The sequence below is a fragment of the Oryzias latipes genome, chromosome 24 (genome assembly GCF_053564925.1).
Source record: "Oryzias latipes strain Hd-rR chromosome 24, Olatipes_Hd-rR_3.1".
Classification (NCBI taxonomy): Eukaryota; Metazoa; Chordata; class Actinopteri; order Beloniformes; family Adrianichthyidae; genus Oryzias; species Oryzias latipes.
In genome coordinates, this window is record NC_136260.1 from 8,352,808 (window position 1) to 8,378,456 (window position 25,649).

The 25,649-nt window shown below is 37.5% G+C and overlaps 1 protein-coding gene and 1 long non-coding RNA gene across 16 annotated transcripts in view; one reads left to right on the plus strand and one right to left on the minus strand.

Moving 5' to 3' along the window:
• The window catches only part of myo6a (myosin VIa), a 129,526-nt gene that overhangs the window by 80,670 nt on the left and 23,207 nt on the right, over window positions 1–25,649 (plus strand). For all 15 annotated transcript variants that reach the window (XM_011491912.4, XM_011491913.4, XM_011491914.4 and 12 more), the window contains exons 19-27: window positions 4,697–4,735; window positions 5,015–5,108; window positions 9,250–9,380; window positions 9,472–9,549; window positions 10,309–10,438; window positions 13,316–13,406; window positions 15,340–15,490; window positions 16,370–16,578; window positions 18,989–19,067. In XM_011491912.4, coding sequence (XP_011490214.1) covers window positions 4,697–4,735; window positions 5,015–5,108; window positions 9,250–9,380; window positions 9,472–9,549; window positions 10,309–10,438; window positions 13,316–13,406; window positions 15,340–15,490; window positions 16,370–16,578; window positions 18,989–19,067 — 1,002 coding nt within the window. The remainder of the gene's footprint in view (window positions 1–4,696; window positions 4,736–5,014; window positions 5,109–9,249; window positions 9,381–9,471; window positions 9,550–10,308; window positions 10,439–13,315; window positions 13,407–15,339; window positions 15,491–16,369; window positions 16,579–18,988; window positions 19,068–25,649) is intronic.
• LOC144990138 (uncharacterized) lies at window positions 239–575 on the minus strand. Its single transcript, XR_013654094.1, has 2 exons — window positions 441–575; window positions 239–342 (listed from the first exon to the last, which is right to left on the minus strand). It is a non-coding gene; the product is annotated as an uncharacterized LOC144990138 (long non-coding RNA).

A 25,649-nucleotide genomic window follows, 5' to 3' on the forward strand; every position in this document is an offset into this window, starting at 1 on the left:
CATATGCTTTTCATTTTTACAGCAACGTTTTCCCATCTTAATTCTTGAACCTGAGCCACCTGAATTATGTGTTCTGAGGTACCGACAAAACCGGTCGTTAAGTGTGGTGCTGCAGTCATTAATGGCCTTTTTTTGGTCTCACATCTCATTGTATTTCCTTTAAGGCCTTTACTTTTCTTTCAAACAAATATGTCTGTTTTACCATAAAACATGGAGCCAGTCTAAAGAAAGACAAATGTTCTTGTGCAGGGTGTTTATTTGCACAGCAGTATGATTGTGCTGATTGTAAAGCCATCCCTGATGTTGCGGTCTACATCCGTCTGATTAAGATGGAGGTGGAGCCTGTAAGAGAAGAAGTGTAGGAGAATCCTTAAGCATCTGCATAGCTGAGATACACTGAAGATGATGAGAAATTAGTTCATTCAGTGTGTTGTTTATACTTTATTTCCCTGAGCTGCAGCTCCCCTCCATCTCCTAGCGGAATTCCAGCATGGAGTCCGCCTCAGGCAGGGATGGGTCTTGATTGAGTTCTTATTACCTGGGAGATCGGTAGTGTTTTCATCCTCGCTGTGGTGCTCCTCCTCTTCTGTTTGAGCGATTCTTCTCCTGTGATTCTGACTATTATTACGGCTCAAAAAAGTGGGTTAAGATCCGGAAAGACGAGCTGAAAGGTTAGAAGACAAGACTTAAGAGAAACTGAACCTGAAGAATGAATGGAGACCGTCAATTGTGGAGGTGCTCCATTGTTTCCATTGAGTGGACTAGAAGCGCTTTTGAAAATGGATCAAAAGATGATCAGAGTGAGTCTATGAAGGAAGGACAGAACATTTATCCTTCTTTTTGTTAAAAAAAATTTGTGAATACACAAAACCAAAATTATCAATTGTGCTGTAAATGACACTCAAGTTGATCAAATTGGGTAAAAACTGCCACGACTCTATTGTGCTTAGTCGTGGAGTTACACTTTCATTGATCCTCTGCTCTGAGTTTTTAGCTCTGTTACAGAAGTGAAGGTATGCAATGTGAGCACAGACTGAAGCAGCCCAACACTGACATGATTTAAACAGATGTGACACATCTGGCTGTGAATGCTTAACGGGTAGAGGTTCGCAATGGATTTCATGATTTCTCTAAAAGTCCAACCCATTTTTCAACTTTAGGAGAAAAATTGAAATATTAATTTTCAATTTCAAAATCTTGTCATTCATATCATGACCTAAAGTCAAAACAAAACAAAAAAAGAAAATTACTGCATAGGAATTACTAAAAGTTAAAAGAAGCAGAAAGACCATAAATGCCCCTTTTTCTTTCCTTTTTCTTCATCTAGTTATTTCTTGTAGTTTTTTCCCCAGAAGAAAACCACATCAGCTCAGAGTTAATGGAAGTCGCTGAGCAGAGCAGAGACTGGACATGTGGGGAAAGCAAAGAAGAAAATGCAAATTTAGTCTGAAAGTTAATTACGTTTTGGCTACAGTCCTCTGTGAAACGACCCCTTGGTTACAACGCTTAAATTATTAGCATTATTAAGCAGTTGGAGTGTCAAATAACACCCTCGTCTTCTTATGTTCTTTTTATTTTTGCGAGTCCAAGATTAAACAAAATGATCTAATTTCCTCATCTACAAACAATAACCCCTCCCAAAAATATATTCGATTAAGTACAAGTTTGGTGTTTGGAGATTAGAAGCTGTTTTTTGGATTTTATTAAATGCTATTAACACCATCTCTGCGTGAAATTCGATTTGCTTTAATGAATGTGTTAATCTGCTGTTTGTCATCAACAGCTTTCTTTTACATTTTAGTGATTACTGTGACTCTGGAGATAGAAAGGAATGGTGGTGTGTCTGTCACTTTCATGGAGCTTTAATTAGCTTTTGGCTTCATCTGAAGCTGAAATATACCATTAAAATGTTTTTTATACTTTATGTGCCCAAGACAAGAAGGGAAATTCATGTAAAAAGAAAAAAAAAAGAAATTAACTAATTTTAAAATGAAGTTATTTAAATGTTTAACTGTTGGATATTATTCAATTATATAAACATAAATGTTAGAAATATTTGAGATGGAGTAGATAAATATTAGAAATTATTATATACTAATGATACTCGTCTTTTAATCTAAGTCAGTTAAAGGAAGATAAAGTAATAAACTAAGCTTTGCCTTTTAGTTGAACTCAATCTTAGAATAAATGGCAACAACCAAACACGACTCCTCAACTCAAAGATTTGCCAGTTAACTCAGTTATATCCCATATTCATCAGTTATCTTTTACAGTGATGGGGATCACAGATCTCCAAATGCTAGCTGGTATCTTGGCTAAAAAATGTGAGGCTCTTCTGAAGGTGCAAGGCATTGGTCGCCTGATCCCTTAGCTGCTCCCAGTGAACCACGTCAAACAACATCATCGGCTCTGTCTTATCTACCCTGTGCAATAACCGATCATATGATCATCCTGTGCAATATTTTGGAATGTATGTGTGTATATTGTGTATATAGGTGTTTATACTTACTCCATAGTCTTTTCTTTTATATACTGCTCTCTGTTCCTGTACTGCTGCCGTAATAAGGAAATTTCCCCATCGTGGGACTAATAAAGGAATATCTTATCTTATCTTATCTCTTATCCAAGAAGCAACACTTTGACTTTCTGTGGAGATTAAATTGAAGTCAGGCCAGTGTCTAAGTGCTTGTATACTCCAATCTAAAAGAGCTTACAACAGAAAATGACAAACCCACACAATGGATTCCAACCTTATTTTATTTTAGGTTTGATTTAATGGCAATGACCTCTAGTATGGCAGTATTTATTTGATAAAATGCATCATTTTATTTTCTATTTGAATTCAGAAGTGCGCCCAAATGGGTTAGGGTCTAACAATTCAAAAGTTCCCGTCATGGCCTTCCATTTTTATTGGTCGTCTTCCAAACACTATCAAACTAGTTTTCTGGTCGTTTTAAAGGGGGATGTCATATCTAACCAAAAGTGTGACAATCATTGAGCTGACCCAATGATTGCTGGTTCTTATAAGCCCAAAACAAAGTGGTTGAGCACAAGAGCACACATTTGCCAAAAAGAGCTGTAACATTTTTTTCCACAGGGGTTGGATGGGTAACAGGTTAATGTCAGTAAATTATCAACCTTGCAAAGAAATTTGGCAAATGTAACAAAGTTTTTACTGCCATGCAATCTAATTTTGATAAACAGACTTGGTTTGAATAGTTGCCCTGTAAAGTGGAGTCGAGTGACTGTTTACTGTGGTTTAAAATATGTCAGCAGTGTGTTTTCTGCAGTAAAGCTAATCATATGATGTACTCAAATATCCAATAAAATATTGAAAAAGAGAAACCTTCCTCATCTGTGTTTGTAATAGTGGTAGTGGAAGTAAAAGAAGAGAATGCAGCTCTTCTTTGAGCCATGTCGGTCAAGTGGCTTTAACCAAAATGTGCTCTTCTGTCACCATAGTAACCACATCATTTCAGGCTATCATATATAGATGTTTGCTGGGATGTCCCTAAAAGCAGGAGACTGCAAACAATAGTTTATGTTGTTAGGCATTATGACAACAACAAGTGTACCTGGTATCCCATACAGATCTGAACAAACACATACTTTAATTGGAGAGATGCAGCCAAGGAGAAAGAAACATAGATCTATTTTTGAACAAATAAATGTTTGTAAAAAAAAAAAAAAAAGCAGGAGAGAAAACTAAATAAGAGCTTTCAGAAACGATTATTTGATTTTCTTTTTTGACTCAATGTTGCCTGCATAGTGAAAGGACTTCAGGTTTTTGGTTTCCTCTACTTGTCTGCCTCTGCAGCATTCTTATCTCCAAACTTTATGGTGTCGGATTATTCCTTCCTGTCTCAAACAATGAGTCAGAACCCAACTCGAACCGCAGGGTCAGGAAAAAAAAAAAAAGTACCCCTGAACTTTAGCTGTGTTTCCACAGTCATTGGGACTCGACCCTTCAGGTGCTTAATTCTGATGAGCTGATCCAGGTCTAACATTACACATGGCAGAAATAAGGTTGGAGTTTGAATGCTCCTCATAATTCAAGATTTATAGTTTTCTCCCCTGAACTCCTTGAAAAACATTTATTAATGCATCTTTATTTATAAATATCGTGTATAATATATAATATGATTTAGTTGATTTGCTTAGCAGTGCCGTTTTCAAAGAACTCCCAGGCAAAATCAATTTTATTATAATATTCTCTTCTAAAAATATTGAACAAAGGAGGGAAGCTTGGAAAAGATGTGCTAACCCAACAGCTGTTCATGTTAGATGCGTTTTGAGTCTGAGTGAACAATAAACAGGTCAGTAAGATGACTAATAAGCACACACATTTCAAGGGAAAGCTTTCAGCTTCAAAGAATAGATATATCTAGAAAAAAGCTCCTAGTGTCCAACGTGAACCTGAACGATGATTATTATCAGCTCCCCAGGAAGCAAAATAAATGCAGAGGCACTGAGGACTGTTGCACAGTACTGGATGTAATTTAAATGAAAAATCCTCCTTAGTGTTATCTTTTTGTTCCTCATATCTGCCGTTGCATTGCACAGCAGGGACTTGCCTTCATGCAGAATCGTGATATTTTCATTTGAATGCCAAACTGTGATTGTGCTCCCCGAGCGTATTTGATAAAAATGGTAATGTCAGGGTCCCCTTATTTCTTCTTTTTTTGTTCTTTTGCAGACCCAGCTGAATATCCTCCTGGAAAAGCTCCGCAGCACGGTCAGTGTTTGTTCCTATGCTGTTTCACTCTGACAGTTTCACGCGTTCAGCCCCACAGCTGCAGAAACCCGCCATCTCGCTCTGTGCGTCTCATGAGACAAACACACAGTTTTCCATTTCGCCCTGGGATGCAAGATTCATTGTGCCCCTTGTTTGATGTGAACGATATCATGAATTGCTCATGCAGGTTGTGGTTCCTGCTGTCAGCGTAATGACTCATGTTTCTGTTTGTTTCTCTGTCATGTTTGAGCTTTCTCTCCCCTCTTCTCTTTCCTCCAGGGCTCCAGTTTTGTTCGCTGCATTAAACCAAACCTGAAGATGGTCAGTCACCAGTTTGAAGGAGCTCAGATTCTCTCGCAGCTGCAGTGCTCTGGTCAGTTCTTTGTTTTTAATAATGTCAATAAAAACCCACTCCGATCATCTTTCAAACTATTGTGAAAGGGTTCCCAGCGGTTTTTTTTAATTATGATTATGGCGCTTTTAGCCAAAATAAAAGGAGTTTTCTAGGACATAGTTACTGTAGAGCAGCGGGTTAAACAGAAATCCACCTGAGTCATGGGCGGGACTGTTGGCACAAAATAAGCCGGCCCCCTTCCTATCATCCATCTGTCTTAAGTGCTCCCCCGCTAGCATACAGCCCCTCACACCCCCTAACCTTACATTACCAGTGCAACAAAAATAGTGAGCAATATTGGTGCTGGGCGTGGTGGTTATTGCTCTCACCTCACAGCAAGAAGGCCCTGGTTTGAATCCCGGCAGGGACATTTCTGTGAGAAGTTTGCAAGTTCTCCCTGTGCATGTGAGTTTCTCCAGTTCTGCTGTCATACAGTTTAGATTCAGATTCCAGCTCGGACGGCATTTTCCAGTTGCTCCTGATTCACAACAATTTGTATAAAGAAATACTCAGAAATAGAATTTTAAGCTTAATTACCTTTACAGTATATATGTCCTCCATCATGGAGGGTAAATGGCCACAAGAACATTTTAAAAACACCATCTTGATTGGATTAGGTCTCTAAAACATACTCAAAGTTTGACCAATCAAAGCTTTTTTAGCTTATGAAGCACAATAACACAACAGCACCAATACTTCCCTTTTTTGTTCAAATTCTTTAAAAGTTAGAAACCATTACATTCTGGCACAGCAGTTTCTGTAAGCAATTATTACCAAATAATAAACTCTAAGAGCTAATTAGGTGAGTTTTTTTTTTTTTAAAGACACATTTTCTCTGTCAAATAGGAATATAGGCGGTAGACTTTATTCTGACTAAGATGAACTCTCTTAGTTACAGAAGATTAAGTGATTTTTTTTTTGGATGGTTTGGGCAAACTCACAGCCCTGCATCCGGCTTTCAATCCACTGGATTGCTGTTATTATTCCTCTCATGCACCGGATGGGCATTGTCTTAACAAAAAAGCTTCACAAATTGTCGCATAAAAGGCAGGCGGCACAGGGAAAGGGTTGCATGTATCCAATCAACCAGAAAAAAAGCTTGCAAATTGCTGTAGTGTTGCAGCTAAAAACAAACTGGTAATAATACAAGGCTGTTCGTCATTCACCATAAATTCAAATCTGAAAGACAAACAAACATTGAATTATATCCTATCATTTTCTCGTCACTCAATCCACAGTAACTGAGTGTAAAGAGCCTAAATCTGTCTGTCACTTGTCAGAAAGTCTCTGTGGATTACAGACACGGGAAGGAGGCAAAACTGTACTTTTTCACAATATAAAAGTAAGACGTTACATATTCACCTTATTCATTCAACAGGGAGATCTCACTCTGAGTCACCTGGATCTTTTTAATGAAAATACAGAGCCCAAGTGACACTGTAGTTCCAAATGCTTTCTGATCCTAAACTTATTAATTTTTACTTTTACCAAGTTTTACATAAAAGATGGTTTCTGAGAAAAACCAGGACTGACATTCTGAGATCACATCAAGCAAAGGCCAAAAAAGACTGAATTTTTTCTACATTTTACGTTTAAAAAAAAACGTGATGTGGACCACGTGATAACACATGTCAAGTTGTCAGGTGAGTTGCAGATTGAACAGAATCCTGACAGAAATGTCACTGCACTCTCCTTCGTAGCCACCAGCAGAAATATCTGCTACAGTTTGAGTGCTTCAGCGACCATTTAGAATGTATTATTAGACGGCCAACCATTAGTCAAACAGCAGTAAGCTTTAGCTCTTCTCTGACAGCTGAGTGCCGCCTTTCAATGAGATTGCTGTCCTTCTGTCAATCTAAAATCCTGTTTCAAAAAAACAAACAAAAAAAAACAGTCGGCTTATGAATGAGCTTTAGACCTGTTGTTTTTTCGTGTACCTGCAGAAATTTAGGTAGGTCTAAAACTTTATTACACATCAACTTACAATTTTATGCAAAAAAATAAACTGGCGTGTGCTTGCTTTTAATTTGAAAAGTTACACATGGAGTCACTTACTTTGCTGCAAAGTTTTTGCAAACATTCCAATTTCTCTTCAATCTGCATGTCTGTGTGCAGCAAATGTTCTGTATCCACCTCTGTGCTGAGGGAATGCACATAAACCGACCTTTAAAAATAACCGTAAATACGCATCATTGGACAACTGCAGTCACCCAATCGTGTCTGTTCTGCGTGCTAAGAATGTAGTTTCCTAAGCTTTGCATTCAAACTCCTTAGGAACCCTGGAGAACTGAACTTAATTCCGTAAGGAACTTGTCTGTAGGTGTTACTCCACAGACAGTACAAACATATACACGTTAATGCAGCCCAACACATCAGTCTCTGCTCATAAAATCATGAATAAAAGTATATCTTCAAAGGTTTAAAGCTCCGCTGTGAGCCAGAGTCGGGGAGAATTCCTTAGAGGAGACGATGCGGAAGCAAAGATGTACTTCTGATCAACAAGAACGTGTCATGTTTGCTCAGTTTGTTTGCTCCAAGCAACAATGTTCCACCTACCACTGGAATAAAGAAAACAAGTACCCAACAGGTTTAGTGGTTTAGTAGGTTTGTGGACGATTTTAGCTTAAAAAAAAAACACTGGTTCACAGAATATATCGCTCTGAAAAAAGTTTCAATTTTTTTTTTACTGTGATAATTTGTTTATAAATGAATTTAGGCATAAAAATAACTATTTAAAGACTTATCAATAGGTGAGAAAACATGTTCTGAATACTATTTAGAGAAAGTTAAAAAAATTACGTAATCTAGTTGAAATTGGTTTTATTGGGCCATTATAAGGTTAGTCTCATTTAGAAATTATATTTTTCTGGGGATTTTCTTAAATATTTATGGGTAGGTTGCTTAAAGACCCACCTCTGATCGTTTTTTGACTTTGCCGCTTTTAGCCAAAATAAAACAATGTGTCGTTTTCTTGGACATAGTTTCTGCAGAGCGGCTGTAGTTTATTAGAAATTTCACTCTTTGTAGGAAAGACTGTTGATGCAGAGCAACCCCTCCCCCTTTCCAATCACCCATAACTGAGCTCTCTGTTTACACGCTCTCCCACTAGCTTACAGCCCCTCACACCCCCACCCTAATTTTATCAGTACAACAAAAATGGCGAGCAGTATTGGAGGGAAGCAAAGATGTTCATGGATTTATTTGTCTGCAAGTGGATGCGTCAGAATGGAAACTGCATTTTTTCGTCTGCTCTTGATTCACAATGATTTGAAATACTCAGTAATACTTTTTTTCAGCTGGATTTCCTTTTTATATGTTGTCCATCCGTCACTCATCATGCCACAAGAACATGTTAGAAATCACCAAAAACACCATTTTCATCAGAGTGGGTCTTTAAGTTATTAAGGAGCAACATGTTTGCATTAAATAACGAGAATTTCTTTCCCACCACCAACAAATGTGTTTCTAATTTTATAAAGTTGCAGTTGCATTAATCTGACCCTTTAAGTGTTCACAAGTGGCTCACTTAGAAAACTACAGTGGTTTTTCTTTTGGACAATGTGCTTCTTAATGGCTAAATGTTAATTTGAGAACTACCAACGTTTCACAATGAAAAATCAATGCAAAGATGATAAAAAAAATTAAAAGGTAACTTATACTAATGAAAAGCAAATATCCTATTCTGTCCAGAAGACAAGACACGGAGGAGAATGCTTGACAAACTCCACAGCCAATCAGGATGCAGAGAACAGTTGGAAAAAAAAAAGAATACGCTGAAAACAAAATCTGCAAAAATCGTGAGACGATATAGCGAGGGAACACTGAACATGATTTACTTCTTCCATTTGTTTGAATCTATTTTGGTCACACTACCGCCCCCGCAGGTGGAGGACTGAATTACGGTACCATTGCTGTAGACAGTAACCTTAAGTGGCAAACAAATATATAATATTTGCTCTTATTCATCAGCTCTCACTTCAGGACAAGTGGAATCGGAAGCCATCCTTTAATTTCTCACCTTTTATGTCTTAATTCAATGCAGCTGATCTATTAGCCTGTTAGGTTTGGTTTCTTCAAATTGTTTTACCTGTTTCTTTACCTGCCTTTTTAATGTTTGAAGGTATGGTATCGGTGCTGGACTTGATGCAGGGTGGCTTCCCCTCCAGAGCTCCTTTCCATGAGCTCTACAACATGTACCAGAAGTACATGCCACCCAAACTCACCCGCCTTGACCCACGCCTCTTCTGCAAGGTTAGTCCTTTGATCCTCACCGTCAGCCTGGAGTTCTTATAACACTATTGCCACTATTGTATTTCCACACGCCTTTATGTCTGTATTGCAGGCTTTGTTTAAAGCCCTGGGACTAGATGAGAATGACTTCAAATTCGGCTTGACCCGAGTGTTTTTCCGCCCAGGCAAGGTGAGACTTTTTGAAAAACTGTTCTGTTCCTCCAACACTGCTTAATAGAAGCATTGTTCACTGAAAGGAACATAATGGATCCAGAGGTAAGTGCATTAGTCATTTTGGCTGCAGAGGTGAGGTGAGATTTACAAGAAAACCAGAGCCAACAGATGGTGGGCTTTCATTGTACGACCAGATCAATAATTCATCACATTTGGGTTGGATGAATGAGGGAACTTTATGTTGTTGCAGCAGACTTCAGTAAACACTGCAGGAACACCCACTGACTCCTTTTAAATATAGTCCTGTGTTGTCAATTATTGTCTTCATGCCTCACAATATAAATGCTTTCCACCTTAAACAATTGTTTATTTTTATAATAAAACTTTCTGTGGTCTTGATCATAAATTTTAGCTTGTAACAATCCTGTCTGCATCTGTTTATCACCCATCCATTCCAAAATGTAAGATTTTTTCTTTTTATCCTCATTGGTCAAATTTGTATTGTTCATACTTTTATAAAATGCATTGATTTGTACTCTTTACCTGGTAACCATACCGGGAGTTTATAAAGTTTATAAACTTTGTCATAGATGAAGAGAAATCATCACTACATTTTCGTTTCTTTTATCCAAAATATGATCGGAGATTGAGTTTTGTGGATGATTTAAATAAACAAGGTGAACTTGGAATATTTATGAGGCTTTCATTTCTTGCAAGGACCAAACCTAAACTATTGCTAGGTTTCAGATGCATTCACAGCTCTCTTTTGGTTCAGTTTGCAGAGTTTGACCAGATCATGAAGTCTGACCCGGATCACCTGGCAGAGCTGGTGAAGAAGGTCAACAAGTGGCTCATCCACAGCCGCTGGAAGAAGGTCCAGTGGTGCGCTCTGTCCGTCATTAAGTGTAAGCAGCACGCCGTCTCACCGGCAGAGGAAGCTCATGTGCAGCAGAGGAAAAATAAGGAACAGAACAGACTCATAAAAGTTTATGCTCATTAAATGTAACAAAAAAACAATATTTAGGGTGTGTTTATCACAAATTTTCTTGGCCCCTCACAAACTTCTAACTGTATGTATTTGTTTTTGCTGCTATACTGCTGGAAACCATGGTAACCACAGGGACTACATTTCAGGCTGAATAGATAATACTCAAATAATTTTTTTGTGCATTCTTCTTCTGCTGTCAAACTTTACTAGTTTCAGAGCAATCTGTCATGAGCTCTTAGCTCAATAAACGCCCCCTCCCTTCCAAAAAAAGAAAAAAAAATGTTTTCACTTTTGTAAAAACTGGATTTGAATTTCCTTCGGGAGATTCTGAAATCCCCCAACAATCACAGACTTTTCATTTAAAGTTTAATTAAGAGTAATTGAGGGGTATCCCTGGAAAGATTATGGAGGCCCAAATCAAAAAATCTTTAGTTTGACACACAATCATCAAAATCTGCCTGTGCTGCCAAAAATTCAGGCCAAGTGTTAAACACTTTATAATTAATCAAATTAAGGTGTAATAGGAGAATTATGTACATGGATCAACTTCATCAAAAAATGCTGATAAATCCCCAAAGGAGTCTTTGTGCTCCTCTGATTCGTGGTCAGATTTGCGATAAGAAGTGAAGCTCAGGTGGAATCTAAAAATATTTCAAACAAGGCTTGTGGCAGTGTGGAGGAAGAGGAGGGAATAAAGTGCAAAAGAAGTAGCACTTTAAATAGCATTTGTGCAAGTGAAAACCCAAATGGCTCCAAGCCTTCATTAAGTGAAATACTCGCTACTTTTCTGACAACACAGCCTTCCATGTAACGCGTTTTAAAATGTCCTTAAAGACCCATTGTGATGAAAAAGGTGTTTCTAGTGTTTTTAATATTTTGTTGTGGCATATTTCTGGTGATGGAGGGCATGTATATAAAGAATGTTAGGATTGAAATTCCATTTCTAAGTATTTCTGCATTAAAGTCAGTTTGAATCAGTATCAGACGAAAAAACAATTTTTTGATAAAAGATTGCATTTGTTACGTAGAAAATATGTTGGGCGGTCCACAAGCTCCCTGCTCATTTTAACAAAGCTTTAATAATAATAAAAATAATAATAATAATAATACATTTTATTTAGAAATGCGCTTTACATTTTGGGTAAAATCTCAAAGCGTTTTCATTTCTTCTCTGGTGTTTCTTGGACATTTCTAAAATGTATATATTTAATTATCTTTAACAACATCTGCTCTGGGTTCATAAATGCCATCGGATTGTACCAAAGTTTATTTTGACTTATTCGATTTAGAAAATCACATTTTTTGTGTGTGTTTTACGCAAATTGGGTGCAGCACAAATAAAATGCATAAAAGAAATAGTAGTTTAATTTTAAAAACCCGTATTTTCCGGACTATAAGTCGCTCCGGAGTATAAGTCTCATTTTGACGGGAAATTTACTTGACAAAATCTGAGACCATGAACTAATAACTTGCACATCCTCATATGACACAATCACAGCAGAATGTTTATCTCATAATTTCACAGTAATTCTTTCTCATACTTATTTATTTATTCCTTTCATGAAGCATCATTGGCCAACTAATACTCTGTTTTCATCCTGTATTTGTAGAAACAGTTGTAATTTTTATTGCATTTCTGAATCTATGAAATCATTGGAAAATAGAATATTTTGTTGTTAGCCTTCAAGATCTTACTGTAAAAAAAGGTTTGCTGATTCTCTGAGTCACTTAACATCCTCTTAACACTTAACATACCTCATACATCAAATTGACCCAGGAACATCATCTCTGTTCCTCACAAATGAACATAACAGGAGGGTTAACAATGTATTTATTTCAATTTATTTCTAATATAAGTCGCTGCGGAGTATAAGTAGCACCCCTTTCCAAACTATGAAAAAAAAGGGCGATTTATAGTCCGGAAAGTACAGTAGATTAAGAACTGATGATTAAAAAATGTATGTCAACAAGCAGACGAAAAAAGAGATCCTTTGTTCCAAATGAAAACTGAGATCAAATACTCACCAAAGCAGCTACCGTATATATTTATGGTTCTTTAGTCTGATGACCATTTAGTTTAAGCAAGTTTACGTTTGGGTCCTGGCTTTCCCACTCTGCTGGTGGATGTTAAATGTCATGCATGGATGGGAGCAAACAGCTGATTGAAGCATTTTCTCAGTGTAGAACATCATGTGTTTTTCTATTGCAAATGTAGACCAGGTGGGAAATGTGACTTTCCGCTCCACCAGGTGCTTCACCTGAAGCAGGTCCACAATATTTTTGAATCAGCCAGTTTCCTCTTAGCTCAGTAAATGTCATCAATTCATCATCTTGTTATTGATGGTGGAGAAGTTAGATATTCTGAGGTCATAACCAGATGAAATGAGTTTGGCAGGGAGTAGAGATGTTATCGATTCCTGTCGCTATTTATCTTTCACGCTTCGTTTCTTCCTTCCAACCCCCACCCCGCTTTAATTTTCTCCATTCAATTCAAAGTTGCTTCAGTGGCAGGACAGAAAAATCATCTGCGTTGTCAAAAGGAGGTGGGAGGGCGATATAAATGATAGCTGGGCTCAGATGGGGGCCGTCTGTCTGTGGTCTGAATCAGCCAAACTTCAATCCTGGTCTATGTTGCATTAGTCCACACCCAAGGTCCAAAGACACACCATCAATAAAGCATGTTGCCTAAAGCTCAGCAAAATTTGTGCACTTTTCAAACCTAAATTGTTTAATCTTGCTTCTTTGTTTTGTTTTTTGGTCTTACAGACTCACATTTTTTCTTCCCGTTTTTCAGTGAAAAACAAGATCCTTTACCGGGCCACCGCCTGCATCACCATCCAAAAGACAGTCCGGATGTGGCTCTGTAAGAGGAAGCACAAACCTCGGTTGGTGCCTTTTCATCTCGTCATCATTATCTTCTATTAGTTACCATGTCAACATTGTAACCTTCTGTTGACCAGTATCCGCAGCCTTCAACCTTTCATTTCCATGTTTTAATGTTCCTTCACACAACCCTCCTCCTTGTCATTTGCAATCATCTTTGTATTTTCCTCCTCTTCTTCATTTCCTGTCTTTTTCCCATCTCCATTGTCCTGCATACACATTTATCCTTGGAGGCAATCACCTGGTTACACTCACAGCTCCATCTACTTCACATGATGTGCTGATTATATACAGACAGGTGGGAGCAGGTGAGGAGGAAGATGAAAGAGGGGCCTCTGTCCTCTGCAGGGCAGACGATGTCCACTCGTACACACTGTGGGACTGTGTGGGTGTACTGAGATGCGGTGGGGTGTGTGATTACCTGGGCTGGGAGGAGTGCTGATGACTCGAGGGGAGTTTGGATAGAAATTGAGATTTAGTGAAGCAACACAGTGAAGTGACAGATGGGAACGGAGCTGTCAAAAGTTAGTTTGCTGCTTGAAACTGCTGTCTGGGATCTCAAGCATCCCTGTTGATGTAACGGAACGGGGACTTTGAACTTCTTTCACGATTATCCAAATAGATAACAGCAAAAGTTGTAATTATTTCCAATAATTATGACAACTGAGATTATCATGGGGGGGGGTCGCCACTCTTTGAAAAGGATCAGCACATAAAGCTGCAACATTGTTAACCCTTGTGCTATCCTAGGCACTTTAACATTGGGAGTTGGGTCATCTAGACCCACTAGACAGTGCTCTGAACCTTTTTCTTTCAATGATTTGTGATCTTCACTGGTGTCCATGGATTACATGAAATCTTTCCACCTTTATCCACCTTTGTCATGGTAGGGAGAACACGTCAATGTAAGGGTGGGGTCCTCTAAGATAACACAAGGGTTAAGCTAAGAATCAGGGAGTGAGCTTCTTACCACCTGTCCTGCCTCACTGCCGTTTCCCTGTAAGTTAATGCCTCTGAACATTGAACATGAACATCAACTCCTGAGTGGTTTGGTTTTTATAGACAGAGGAAGTTAAGCTTTTGCTTTGTCATTTCAGTTTTTCCTAACAATAGTTGGATGTTTTGAATTAGCTAGAAATAGCTATTGTAATACAAAGAATATCTAAGAGCCAACAAATCCAGTATTTAGACTGTACAGAGTTAACTGATGCTTGACATAGCAAATAAATGTGTTGTAAGTAACCTTTAAATGCTTTAAAATGGGAGAAATTTAAATATTGGAACCGTTCTGTCACTTGAAGTTAACACGGTGTCCTCTTTATTATAAGGACATCCTTAAAAAAACAAAAAAAAATAATATGCTTGATATATTTTAATTTAAACTTTTTGGCAAACAAAAGGTTTCTAGCAAAAATTGGCTGTACTTACGAGGTTATCATATTTCAATACATTTGTGTCAAAAATGGAGCAAATACATAAAGTAAAGTAAATGGGTTTTTGTTGCTCTGGTGTTTTAGAGATGGAGACAAATGGAATCTGTTTGAAAAGAAGTTAGTGTTAAAAAAATTGCCAATAGAGCTAGTAGAATTTGTCTTGGAAAGATTTCTTAAAACAAAATTTGATGAGTCATTTTTAGGCATATAGCTTAGATAATTGGAAGTACGATGTCTAAAAAAAGTAGTCAAAGTAGGTACATTTCCATACAAACATATATCCTTACACAAGAAATCTTAAGTGCTGGAACAGTCCAGCTATTCTTATTTCCAGACCCTTTTAAAAAGTTAGTTTTATATTATATTAGGCATAAAAATAAAGTCAAAACAGACCAAAATACTTGGTGATATTCAGTGTTTTTGCAGTGTTGATGTAAAAAGCCTCAGTAATTCCGGTGAAACGTCCTCCTTCCATGAAAACATGTTATATTTTATGTTTCAGTATTGATGGGCTGGTCAAGGTGCGCAGCGTGAAGAACAGGATGAGCCGCTTCAACGAGGTGGTGGCCGGCCTGAAGGAGGGCAAACAGGAGATGAGCAAGCAGATCATGGAGCTTGATGCCGCCATCGACAGCCTGATCGCCAAAATAAAGGTGGGAAAGCTGCTGCTGAGCTACTTCCTGCGCCTCTGCAAAGCCGTTCGTTTCCCGCCTTGAGACACCCGATGGGGGAAGTAGTTTTGATTGAAAATGCCATCGTTGTGACAAAAGTACCAATTACTCTGGCAAAGTGATTGACAGCTTGACATTAAACCACATGCTGGAGCAGTTTGATTGACAGGTACTTTAATAAGACTCTGCATAGCAAAACTGGGACACATGGGATTTTTCAAATATTTGAAATCCAGGTTCTAATCTTTTTTTTTTTTTTTTATGTTCAGTCTTTTTTTTTTCTTTTTAATGGAATGGCTGACATGAGAAATTATAGTTCTGAACGTTTCCCCTTTAAACTGATGGATCGCCAGGGCCCCTCGATTTATTATCGTAAAGTTATTTGCTTTTGATCTGTATTAAGTTTTCACTGACATCACATTTGTCCTTCTCAGAGATAATCCCCCCCTACCCTTTCAAATTTTGTTGTTAAGTAAGTGACAGTTGAAGGAGAAAGGCTGTGGTGAAAGCAGATGCTCATGAATAATAATCCGGCGTGACACTGCAACATGCTTCCCTCTCCAGGTTTCCACCTCCTCCCTGCGTGTTTGTGTCAGATGACAGGTGAACAGTCAGTTACTGTGAGAACCTCAAGAATATTTCATCAAAGTTTGACTTGTTGAGGCAAAGTGAAAGATTTGAAAAATAAAGGCTCCTTTTGTTTTTAACCTGCCTAGCTTTAAATCAGCACTTCGTATAGTCTGATTTCCAAAGTTCCACCACAAAGCTCCTAAAAGAAGGACGCCTGTTGTGTACCAGTTGTGCTTGGACTCCAAAGATGCTCATAACGAGGATTTAGCTCAGCATTTTTGTTTTTTCTAGAGCACCATCATGTCCCGGATTGACATTGACCACGAGTACAAGTCTCTTGTGACCCGGTCGGAGCACCTGCTGACAGCTTTGCAGAACAAGAAGAAGGAGGAGGAGGAGCGCGAACGGTTGCGACGCATCCAGGAGGAGATGGAGAAGGAGAGGAAGAGGAGGGAGAAGGAAGAACAGCGTCGCAAGCAAGAGGAGGAGGAGAGGCGACTGTGAGTAAAGGAGTAGGAGGGAGTCCGTTTCTCTCTGCTGTTCTGAGGCTTGCTGCAAGCAGTGAACAAACAGCCCAGTTAGAATTTACAAAATGAAAGTGTTGCTACAAACCTTTTTTTTTATGAAGCTTTTAAAGTGTTATGCAACGAGGTAGTTCTTACATGTTGCTCTTTTTATTTACTGCTCATGTGTCCCAGAGGTGCAAATAAATGATCAGAGACTCTGAGATTTGAGCAAAGACAAACCCATCAAAATATTTTAAATTTGTAAGAAGACTTAAGCCTGTCCTCAAACTAATAACAAGTTGGATTTAGTACCTTTTAATGACTATGAAATGACACATGTTTAGAGAGGCTTTTGATAACGTTAAAATGAGGATTTAAGCTCAGGGTTTTTGAAGTTCGCTACTTTCTGCTAATTAGATATTGTATTAAAAACAGCCTAAACATTTTTTTTGACATTAAACGCATTACTCTAAACTCCAGGCTATTTTTACATGCTTGACTATTGGTGTTTATTAACATTTTTACTAAAGTTTGCCCTAAAGAGCTCATCATTTCCTATTTAAAAAAGTCACATGCCAAAAAGGCCTTCAATCTGTTTAAATGTAATTTTATAATAAATAAATTTGTAGTTCTGACTCTAAAAAATGTTTTACGTGGTTTTCTGTAAAGTATATTCACTTTTATGCTAATGAAAGGGATGTAACAGTGGAAAAAATGAGTTCCAAAACCAGGTGAAAGACAAACATGATGTATCACATATAGAGAGTTGTGATTATAAAACACTTCAGATAAAATTTGAAAAGATTACAAAATAAATTCTTTGGGATGATTGTGTTGAAGGTCTGGCTCCTTGAATTAAGAAGCTACGGTTAGGCTAACGATGTCTGTACCGTAAAGGACATATAATAATAAATAGTTGCAATCAGCGTGCCAATGAGCTGTTTAATTGGATCATTACGCTTCAGCATAGAATTAAAATAATACGCTTTTCTGCTGAAATACCACACAAAGAAGAAGGACAAGAATCTTTGCTTCGTATCTGCCATCTCTCCTTTAAAAGCCTTCCTTTATTTTCTAAATGTCAGATCAGAAAGGAAGGTTCCTGGATTCATCGCACGTTGCTAAAAGGTACATGGAAACCTTTAATTTCCTGCTCAGGTGGCGATGGCCTGTTATTCGCTCATTCTTGCCCCTGCAGCACTCCTCCCCGCTTTCGGCTGCATGGAAAGTCTCTAGAAGGACTTATGAGTCATTTTGTCTGTCACCTGCTAATATAACATATTAAAGATGACAGTCCAGATTTTATGGCTCACTTTTGTTTCACTTTATTCTCCTTCAATGGCAGTTCTGAACTCCCAGGACACGCCTGAAGGTCACAGGCTGACGGTCATGACAGCAGAAGGGGGTTGGCATTCTCATCATACACAGAACATTAGAGCCTCCTCATAAAGTCTAGAGTAATGCTTTTCTTTTTTTAAAATTATTTTCTTGTTTTTACCAGCATTTTTTCATGGATCTGCGGCTGCACTCTTCCCATTGTTGCTGTAAAAGTCCGCCAGTTGCGCCAGTTTTCACATCTGAGGCTTGAAATACCTGAAACGTGGCAGAGCGCCGCGCTGTTCCTGTTCTTTGTGGATGGCATTTCCTTTTTACTGCAGCTTGCACCATGCGCAGCACCACAATAACCTTCAATTCCTCAATGACCACCAGTACAAACTGGCTCTGGTTCAAGGTTCAAATGTCAACATGTCAGTGCACAGATAGTGAGGAAAATGCAGCATGTGACAAACATAGAAAAGTTCTTTTTCTCCTTTTTTGGGGGGTTTATTTTAGCCTTAGAAAAGAATATTTGTTGATTAATCCAACACATTTATAGTTTTTCTTTTAACATTATCAAACACTTTCAATATTAATACACATTTTGAATTAAAAAGATACAAACTTGTTTCTCTTTTAATCATGTTTGTGTAAGTCTTTCAGTCTTGACAGAATATTTGTTGATTATTTCAACACATTAATAATATTTAAAGAAAAAACTATTGAACAATTTAAAAAAAAGTTTAATTGAAAAGATGAAAAGTTGTGTTTTTTAAATAATATTTTTAGTCTGAGAGGATTATTTGTTGATTAGTTCAACAGATTAATTGTTTTTTTCTTGAAATCTTAGTAAGCACTTTCAATATAAATATACATTTACCTAAAAAAGATTTTAAAATGTTTTTTTTTGTCTTTTTTTTTTAGTCTTTAGTTGTTTTTTTCTTTCAACTTTTTCAAAGAACAAAAAAGTAGAGAATCTTCCTGGAATTGATCAGCTTCAACACCGTCTTAGCTCAGCTCTTTTCTTTGGTTTCTTTTTGTGCCCTGCTGTTCTTTTTCTCATGGCGTCTTTGTCTTCTCTCCTCAGAAAAGCAGAGATGGAGCTGAAGAGGAAGCAGGAAGAGGAGGAGAGGAAGAAAAGAGAAGAGGAGGAGAAACGATTGCAGGTGGGCGTCTCTCTGCAGGCCGGCTGCAGACAGAAGCTTCTACTTGACCTTCATTGTTTAGCCCCACTGGCTGTTTGCAGATGGTGTCCAGGATGGATACAAACTCTGAGAAGTTTGATAGAGAATCGTGATTCAACATAGCAAAGTCAGCTGTAAAGTTGACCTTCTTTTGGATGTCTGTGTCTTTGTGTGTAGAAAAGGGGCTTTGTTTGCGATTTTTATTTATCAAAATGTTTTTTGTAAAAATCAAGATACTGACTTTTCAAAAGGTGTGTGAGATATTTTGATTTTGAAAGCAAAATAAAAGCAATACAATTTTTAAAAACTCTTCTCAAATGCCAAAAATCCACATCTAATTCCCCGCCATTTGTTATTTTTTTATTTAATTTTTTTTCATTGGTGCTATTAGTGGAAATTTTGAGAGGCTTCTGGTTGTGCTAGCTTTTATTTTGGCTGCTTTGACCTCAACATAATTGCATTCATCATCATCAGCAGCAGCAGAATGAAAAAGGATGCATTTGTTCCGCCGCCAAAATAAAAGTTTCTTCACAGTTTTCAACACAAAAGATTTAAGTTATCCCATCTTTTTTTAACTTCCAAAGAGCCAGACTCTTTTATAGTCTTTTACGCATGTCTTGTTTAATAGCTCTTCAAACCTCCCACTGACATTTGATTCATATTTCTCTCATTTAAGCCCCAACACCGAACCATTTTCAGTGAATGCATAATGGAGGCTCCCAAGTCAAGGCATGAACCCGAATAAATGCAGATGACAGGGAGCAGCCAGCATCTTTTGCCATCCTCCACGCTAAATTACCTTCTTGTACGAGTTTTATAATCCTCTCTTTGTTTCAGCTGACAGCTCTCTTGTTGGGGGCTTGTTTCCTGTAAATCAGCCAGGTGCAACAGCTCATTAAGGTCTGTCAGCGCTCTCTTTCTACCCCAGCCTCATTTGCATACATAGACTTGTGCAGGAATTTGATTAAGGTTTAGAAGGTGATTCCAAATGACTTTTCCCTGTTCGTTTTTTCCCCCCATCTATTTCATATGAAACATATGATAATTAGAACAATTTATTTACACATTACGTTCTAATCCTGAATGTCTGGCTTTTATGTAAAATAGTGCTGTTCGTGTGATTCTTTTTTTTTTTACTAGTTGCTTCTCAAATGCTCTGGTAGCTCATGTCTGTTTGTTAATCTGTGTGCCATACAGTCATGATATTTGCAGAGTTTCGTGTTGGCTGAGTTCAGCCTGTCTGTTGCCGTGGTGACCGTTTCCTCTGGTTCCTGCTGCAGATCAGTGACAGATTTTAGATTGGAATTGCTGGACAGGGGGAGCGGGGGTCCTAGGACACAGGCTGGGTTGATTGACCTACACTTTTATCTGCTTCTTGTATTTATGATTCCTAAAAACTAATTTAGTGTTAGAAAGACATGTTTTTCATCTCAATCTGCTGATCTGATACAGGAAGTGACTCGCACAGATACTGTGTGCGAGATTATTCACATGTCTTGCAAATGTTGCCTTAGTTACTTTGATTCTATCAGCAAATATCCTTTTAGAAGAAACACAGGTGTCTCTTAAACATAAAAAAGGGGCATCAGTGTGCCATGACCTCCTCTTTATATTTAAAAAGTATGTGACTTGTCCATGATTGTTTATGCTCTCTGCAAGCTATCGACTTTTATGAAAAAGTCTGACCTTCTTTACTATTCTAAATAGTCAAAGTGGTTTTATACCATCCTCATGACCCTAAACTGTTGGGACAGGTGTTTTGATTAACCCAACAGGTGAAAATCTGCAGCTCTCTGAGGCCCTGCAGAGCCTCAGAAAATATCTAATATCTAAGACGTTCCCCACAGTTTCACAATGTATGTGGTCCGAAGCCAAGAGTGACTGGCCAGGAGGATAATGAGAGAAATGGAAAAAAATCAAAGATTCATCCTCAAGGCCATCCTTTTGCTGCAGGCAGCAACTCAAGGCAGACGAGGCGAACTGTTGGACATGGATGGACACGGATAACATACACCAGTTTTTTTTACTGATCTGCCTCACCTTAAAAGTTGGCATCTACTTTGACAGTTATGGGTTAATGGAAAATCGATATAACATTTTAATGGTTCATACACTGGCGCTCAAATAAAGTTTAAACCAGCTTCAGGTATTTAACAGAGGATAAAGATAAACTTTACCCTCAAAAGTTAAGAGAAACTGAAGGCTAAAGAAAAAAAAATGTCAGTCTTGTATAGGCTGGACTGTGAAAATATTGTCAGTCATTAAACTGGCTCATAGCCTAAAAAGGTCTAATCTGTGTCAAAAGTATCATGTGGAGATATCTGTTTAAATAAAAAGCAACCTAATTTTTTTAACGCAGAGATAAAACCATAGAGAATCACCAAAAACAACCATGATGGTTGTGGAGTGCAAAGATAATGTCTGTAGCTCTGCTACACCACTTTTTGTTTCACTTTACTCTCATTGAGTTTGAAGGTTTCAGCAAAGCGGGATTTAAATTGTGTGAATCAAGTCGACTCTTCAATCCAAAAACCCTCCTGCAGCCACATTCATGCTGCTTATAGCTTCCTTTGAAAACTAAAATGTCTCCCTGATGCGCAAAAAATCCCCTTAAAATGTGTTTTCTGCTGATGAGATGTTTCAAACACCCCTGTCTGATTTAAAAATGTCCTTGATGTTACTGCAGAAACAACAGGCGCCGTGTTTGGGAGATTATATTTCAGACAGTTGTGTTTACCTGCTGGAACAATCTTTGAAAGGTACCTGTATGACTGCTTCAAACTTTTGGGGTTCAGACTTTTCCCTCGTGCTGTGATGAACCACTGTGAGGCGCATCATAACCTATTCTGCTCACATCTGATTTATTTCCGCTTTTTGGTACAAAAAATAAGCTATTGTATATAAAAAATTATGGATATAATGAAAAATAACTCTAACCCAAAGGGGGAATGAGATTAAAATCTTTCAAAATGAAATAAACCACAGCAAAGAGGAATAAAAACAGGAAATAAAAAAATTATAAAAGTTTTTCTTTAATGAAATATATTGTTGACTTAAGGTGGAGTCGTATAATTCAGTATTACTTTGAGTGAGATGCTGTTTGGGGGTCATGTTTCAAAGAAAACACCTTTTTAATGGTTTTTTTTTCTGATTGCAATCTTTTTTTTTACATTTATAGACTTTATTTGGTTTTAAAAAAGACAAATTTATCATTTGTGCTTGATTAAATATATCTAAAGATTCAAATCTAACAAACAAAAGCCTCTATGTAATAATAGACCGTAGTGGGAGACAGCACTTGTAGCCTATAGACAGTTTTGATTATGAATTTAAAGGCAAGTTACTTGATTTCTTTGCATTTAGCTGTGATTATACTGTAATATAACTGCCATCCCCTAGTGCAAAAAATGTGGTTGTGCAGAAACCAAATCAGAATGGTTGTTTCAAAAAGCCTGCAGCTACACACAAAAATACTGAGAAATGCCTAATCTGTTACTAAACTGTCCTCTTTTTTTTTTATTTTTAATTTCGACATTGAGACCATGCACATCCCCCTCTCGGTGTGGCACAGATCCATGAGGCGTGAACCCCCGTCCTGTCTCATCTCCTTTTTCCTTTCTTGTTCTGGTGCTCTGTCTGTTTTCGTCTTGTCTCTTATAAAAGCCGGTTAATGCCGGGTTTACACCTGTTACCTGTTCTGCTATTACACCCGTTAGGAGTTTAAGATCCTCAAAAGTTTGGCTCATGGCTTCGCAGTCCAGAACAAGGAGCCCAGAATTAACACAATAAAGTCACACCTCGTCACTAGTACGTGAGTTTATTGAGTTTGTATTTTACCTTGCAGCTTTTCTTGTCCAGCATCACCGTAATGTAATCTCTGAACATCTAAAAGCAGTTCTAAAGTCATGGGGTATTTTGGTGCAGGAGATTCATCTGCTTTTATATATATATATATATATATATATATATATATATATATATATATATATATATATATATATATATATATATATATATATATATATATATATATATATATATATATATATATATATATATATATATATATATATATATATATAAAAAGTGGGATTTATTTCCATCTCGGAAGCAGGCAGCCTTTGTAAGCTGGGCTGAGCTTTTTTTTATCAGCTGAGTTGAGTCCACTTTGAATATTTTGGCCTGATCAGGAAGAAAAATGGTACAAGACCAAATGACCTATTGAACATTTATGTTTGAAATGCTGAAGTGGAAAATGCTGGGTATAAACAAATCCGTCCATCAGATTGTGAAGTTTTAGAAGCAAAAAGGGCAACAAAGACTTTTATTTCAGTCAAAAAAAGATCCAAACCGATAAAAACTTATATGTTATAGCATAAAACTTCAAAATTTGTTGTGGAAACGAGCACTGACTGAAATATTGCTTATATCAGTGATGAAAGTCTTCCGGGAATTCCCGGAAATCCGGGTTTTTGAGCAAACCGAACGTACTTTCCGGGAAATAAAGACCTGATCTCTACGGACAAATCGCTTTCCGGATTAAAAAATGGTCTGAAATCAGCTAATTTTAGCTTTATTTTCTATATTTCTCCGCAGATCGCTTCCTCTATGGTCGTGGCCATCTCTCGTCTTCCCGGCCTAATTGACCAATGACGGGACGTTTTAGTTGCTTTCGGATGCGTCGACGGGTCTGATTGGCTCTGTCTGCACCACGTGGTCAGCGTGACTCGCTTCCCTAGAGACCAAAACTAGCGGACCCACGCTAAATTTTCACAAACACATCTGAAGAGTTTGCGATCAAATTTGTGTTAAAATAATGGCAGGCATCGTCATTATTGAGCGTGGTCACGACCTCAGTTGTGAGAAGACGATAAAAAACAAATTGAAGTGGTCTTGGCTGGAAAAAAAAGATTTTTAAGGTAGTGTAGGTCAAATACTTTTTTGTGTAAAATAATCTCAAAACCACATTTTGAAATAATTTCAATTTTAGTTTTGAGTTTCAGTTTTTATTTTGAATACATTTCTTTACCTAATTTATTTGTATTTCCTAATTACCATGATTTAGTTCAGTATAGTTGACATTAATTATAAGTATTTGATGGTTTGGACCCGCACTCCCTTAAAAAATAATGTTTACAATGTTTAGTTTAGTTTGTATGTTTGTTTTGATATTTCCCGGATTACTTAGTATTGGTGTTAAAGAATTGATGTATTATGTTATAGAATTATAGTTTAAAGCAGATCCCATATTTTGATGTAATTATAGTTTGAGAAAACAGTGCAAGTGGATGTTGTACATCAGTCATTTCTAAAGCAGAAATAATGTATAAATAACTGAGGTATTTTCATAGAATATCATAGTTACTGGTGTTCTTTTTGCCATTTGGGGCTTTGATGTTACTATATTTTAGCAATTGTATGTTTTGCAGCTTTAAGGAAAAGCGTAGATTGTAGGATTGTGTTACTTTGAGCAATTTTCCAAATTCTTTTTTAGTACCAGCAAGTCCTTAATGGAGAGTCAAACTAGGGGTTTGAATGACAAATCATGATGCTCCAATTAGTCTTAGTTTCTTGATAAAGAAGTGAAAACCTAGTTGCCAGAATGCACCAGAATGCATCTAAGACCACGTATTTTTCCAAAATTTCGCTCTGTGCCCGCCATATCGCTCAAAGAAAAGTTCAGGGATTTTTTCCTTGCCTGACTTTCATCACTGTTATATGAAGAGTTAAATCTAAGCTCTATAAGAATCCATGGTCCTCTGACCTGCTGCTTGTAACATTTTCTCCTATTGTTTGTCCAATGACGAGCCTCTACAAAGCTTTCCTGAATGATATGCCAAAAAAAAAAATCAATTCTATTCAATAAAAACAAAATAAACAAAAGAAGGGGATTGCATAGACTGGAAATCAGCCTGAAAATAAGATTTTGTTTCTTTGATTGCTGCTTTGACGTGTGACTTGCTCCGTGGCCTCTCTGGGTTATATTCTAACACAGCAATCAGCGGTTAAGGTGGAGGTGATAAAATGGTATTTTGCTTACAAGGCGTCCTGGAAAATTGTGACTTTGTATGCCTGTTGACCTAAGAAGAGTGTATCTAACGTTGTGGATATTTAAACTATAGGATTCACTGGATAGCTGTTGCTTCTGCTGGCTTGACATCAGCTCATAAAACTATGGAGAAAAAAAATAGAAAGAAAATCACAGTTTATGGTTTTTAGAAACTTAACCTTTAACTATATCTGGCTGAAAGCAGAAAAGCAAAAACAGATTCCAATCAATTCTTTACTAGCCGCTGCAATGCTGCAGGGTTCACTGCTGTGATGCGCAACTTTTTGCCCCCCCCAAAAAGAGATCAACTTTGTTGCTTCACGTTTCACTCAGACTAGACAGAACTGCAATTAGATGTCTGATTGTTGCACTATTGAAGTATTTCTCAAATTCAGTGGGACAGCGAATGCTGATGAGGGAAAATGTGCTTTTCCAGGGAAGTACCTAGGAAGTGTCTGACTATTTACATTTCCTTAGAGTACTCTGTGGGTTTGCACCATCTGCTAGAGCTTATT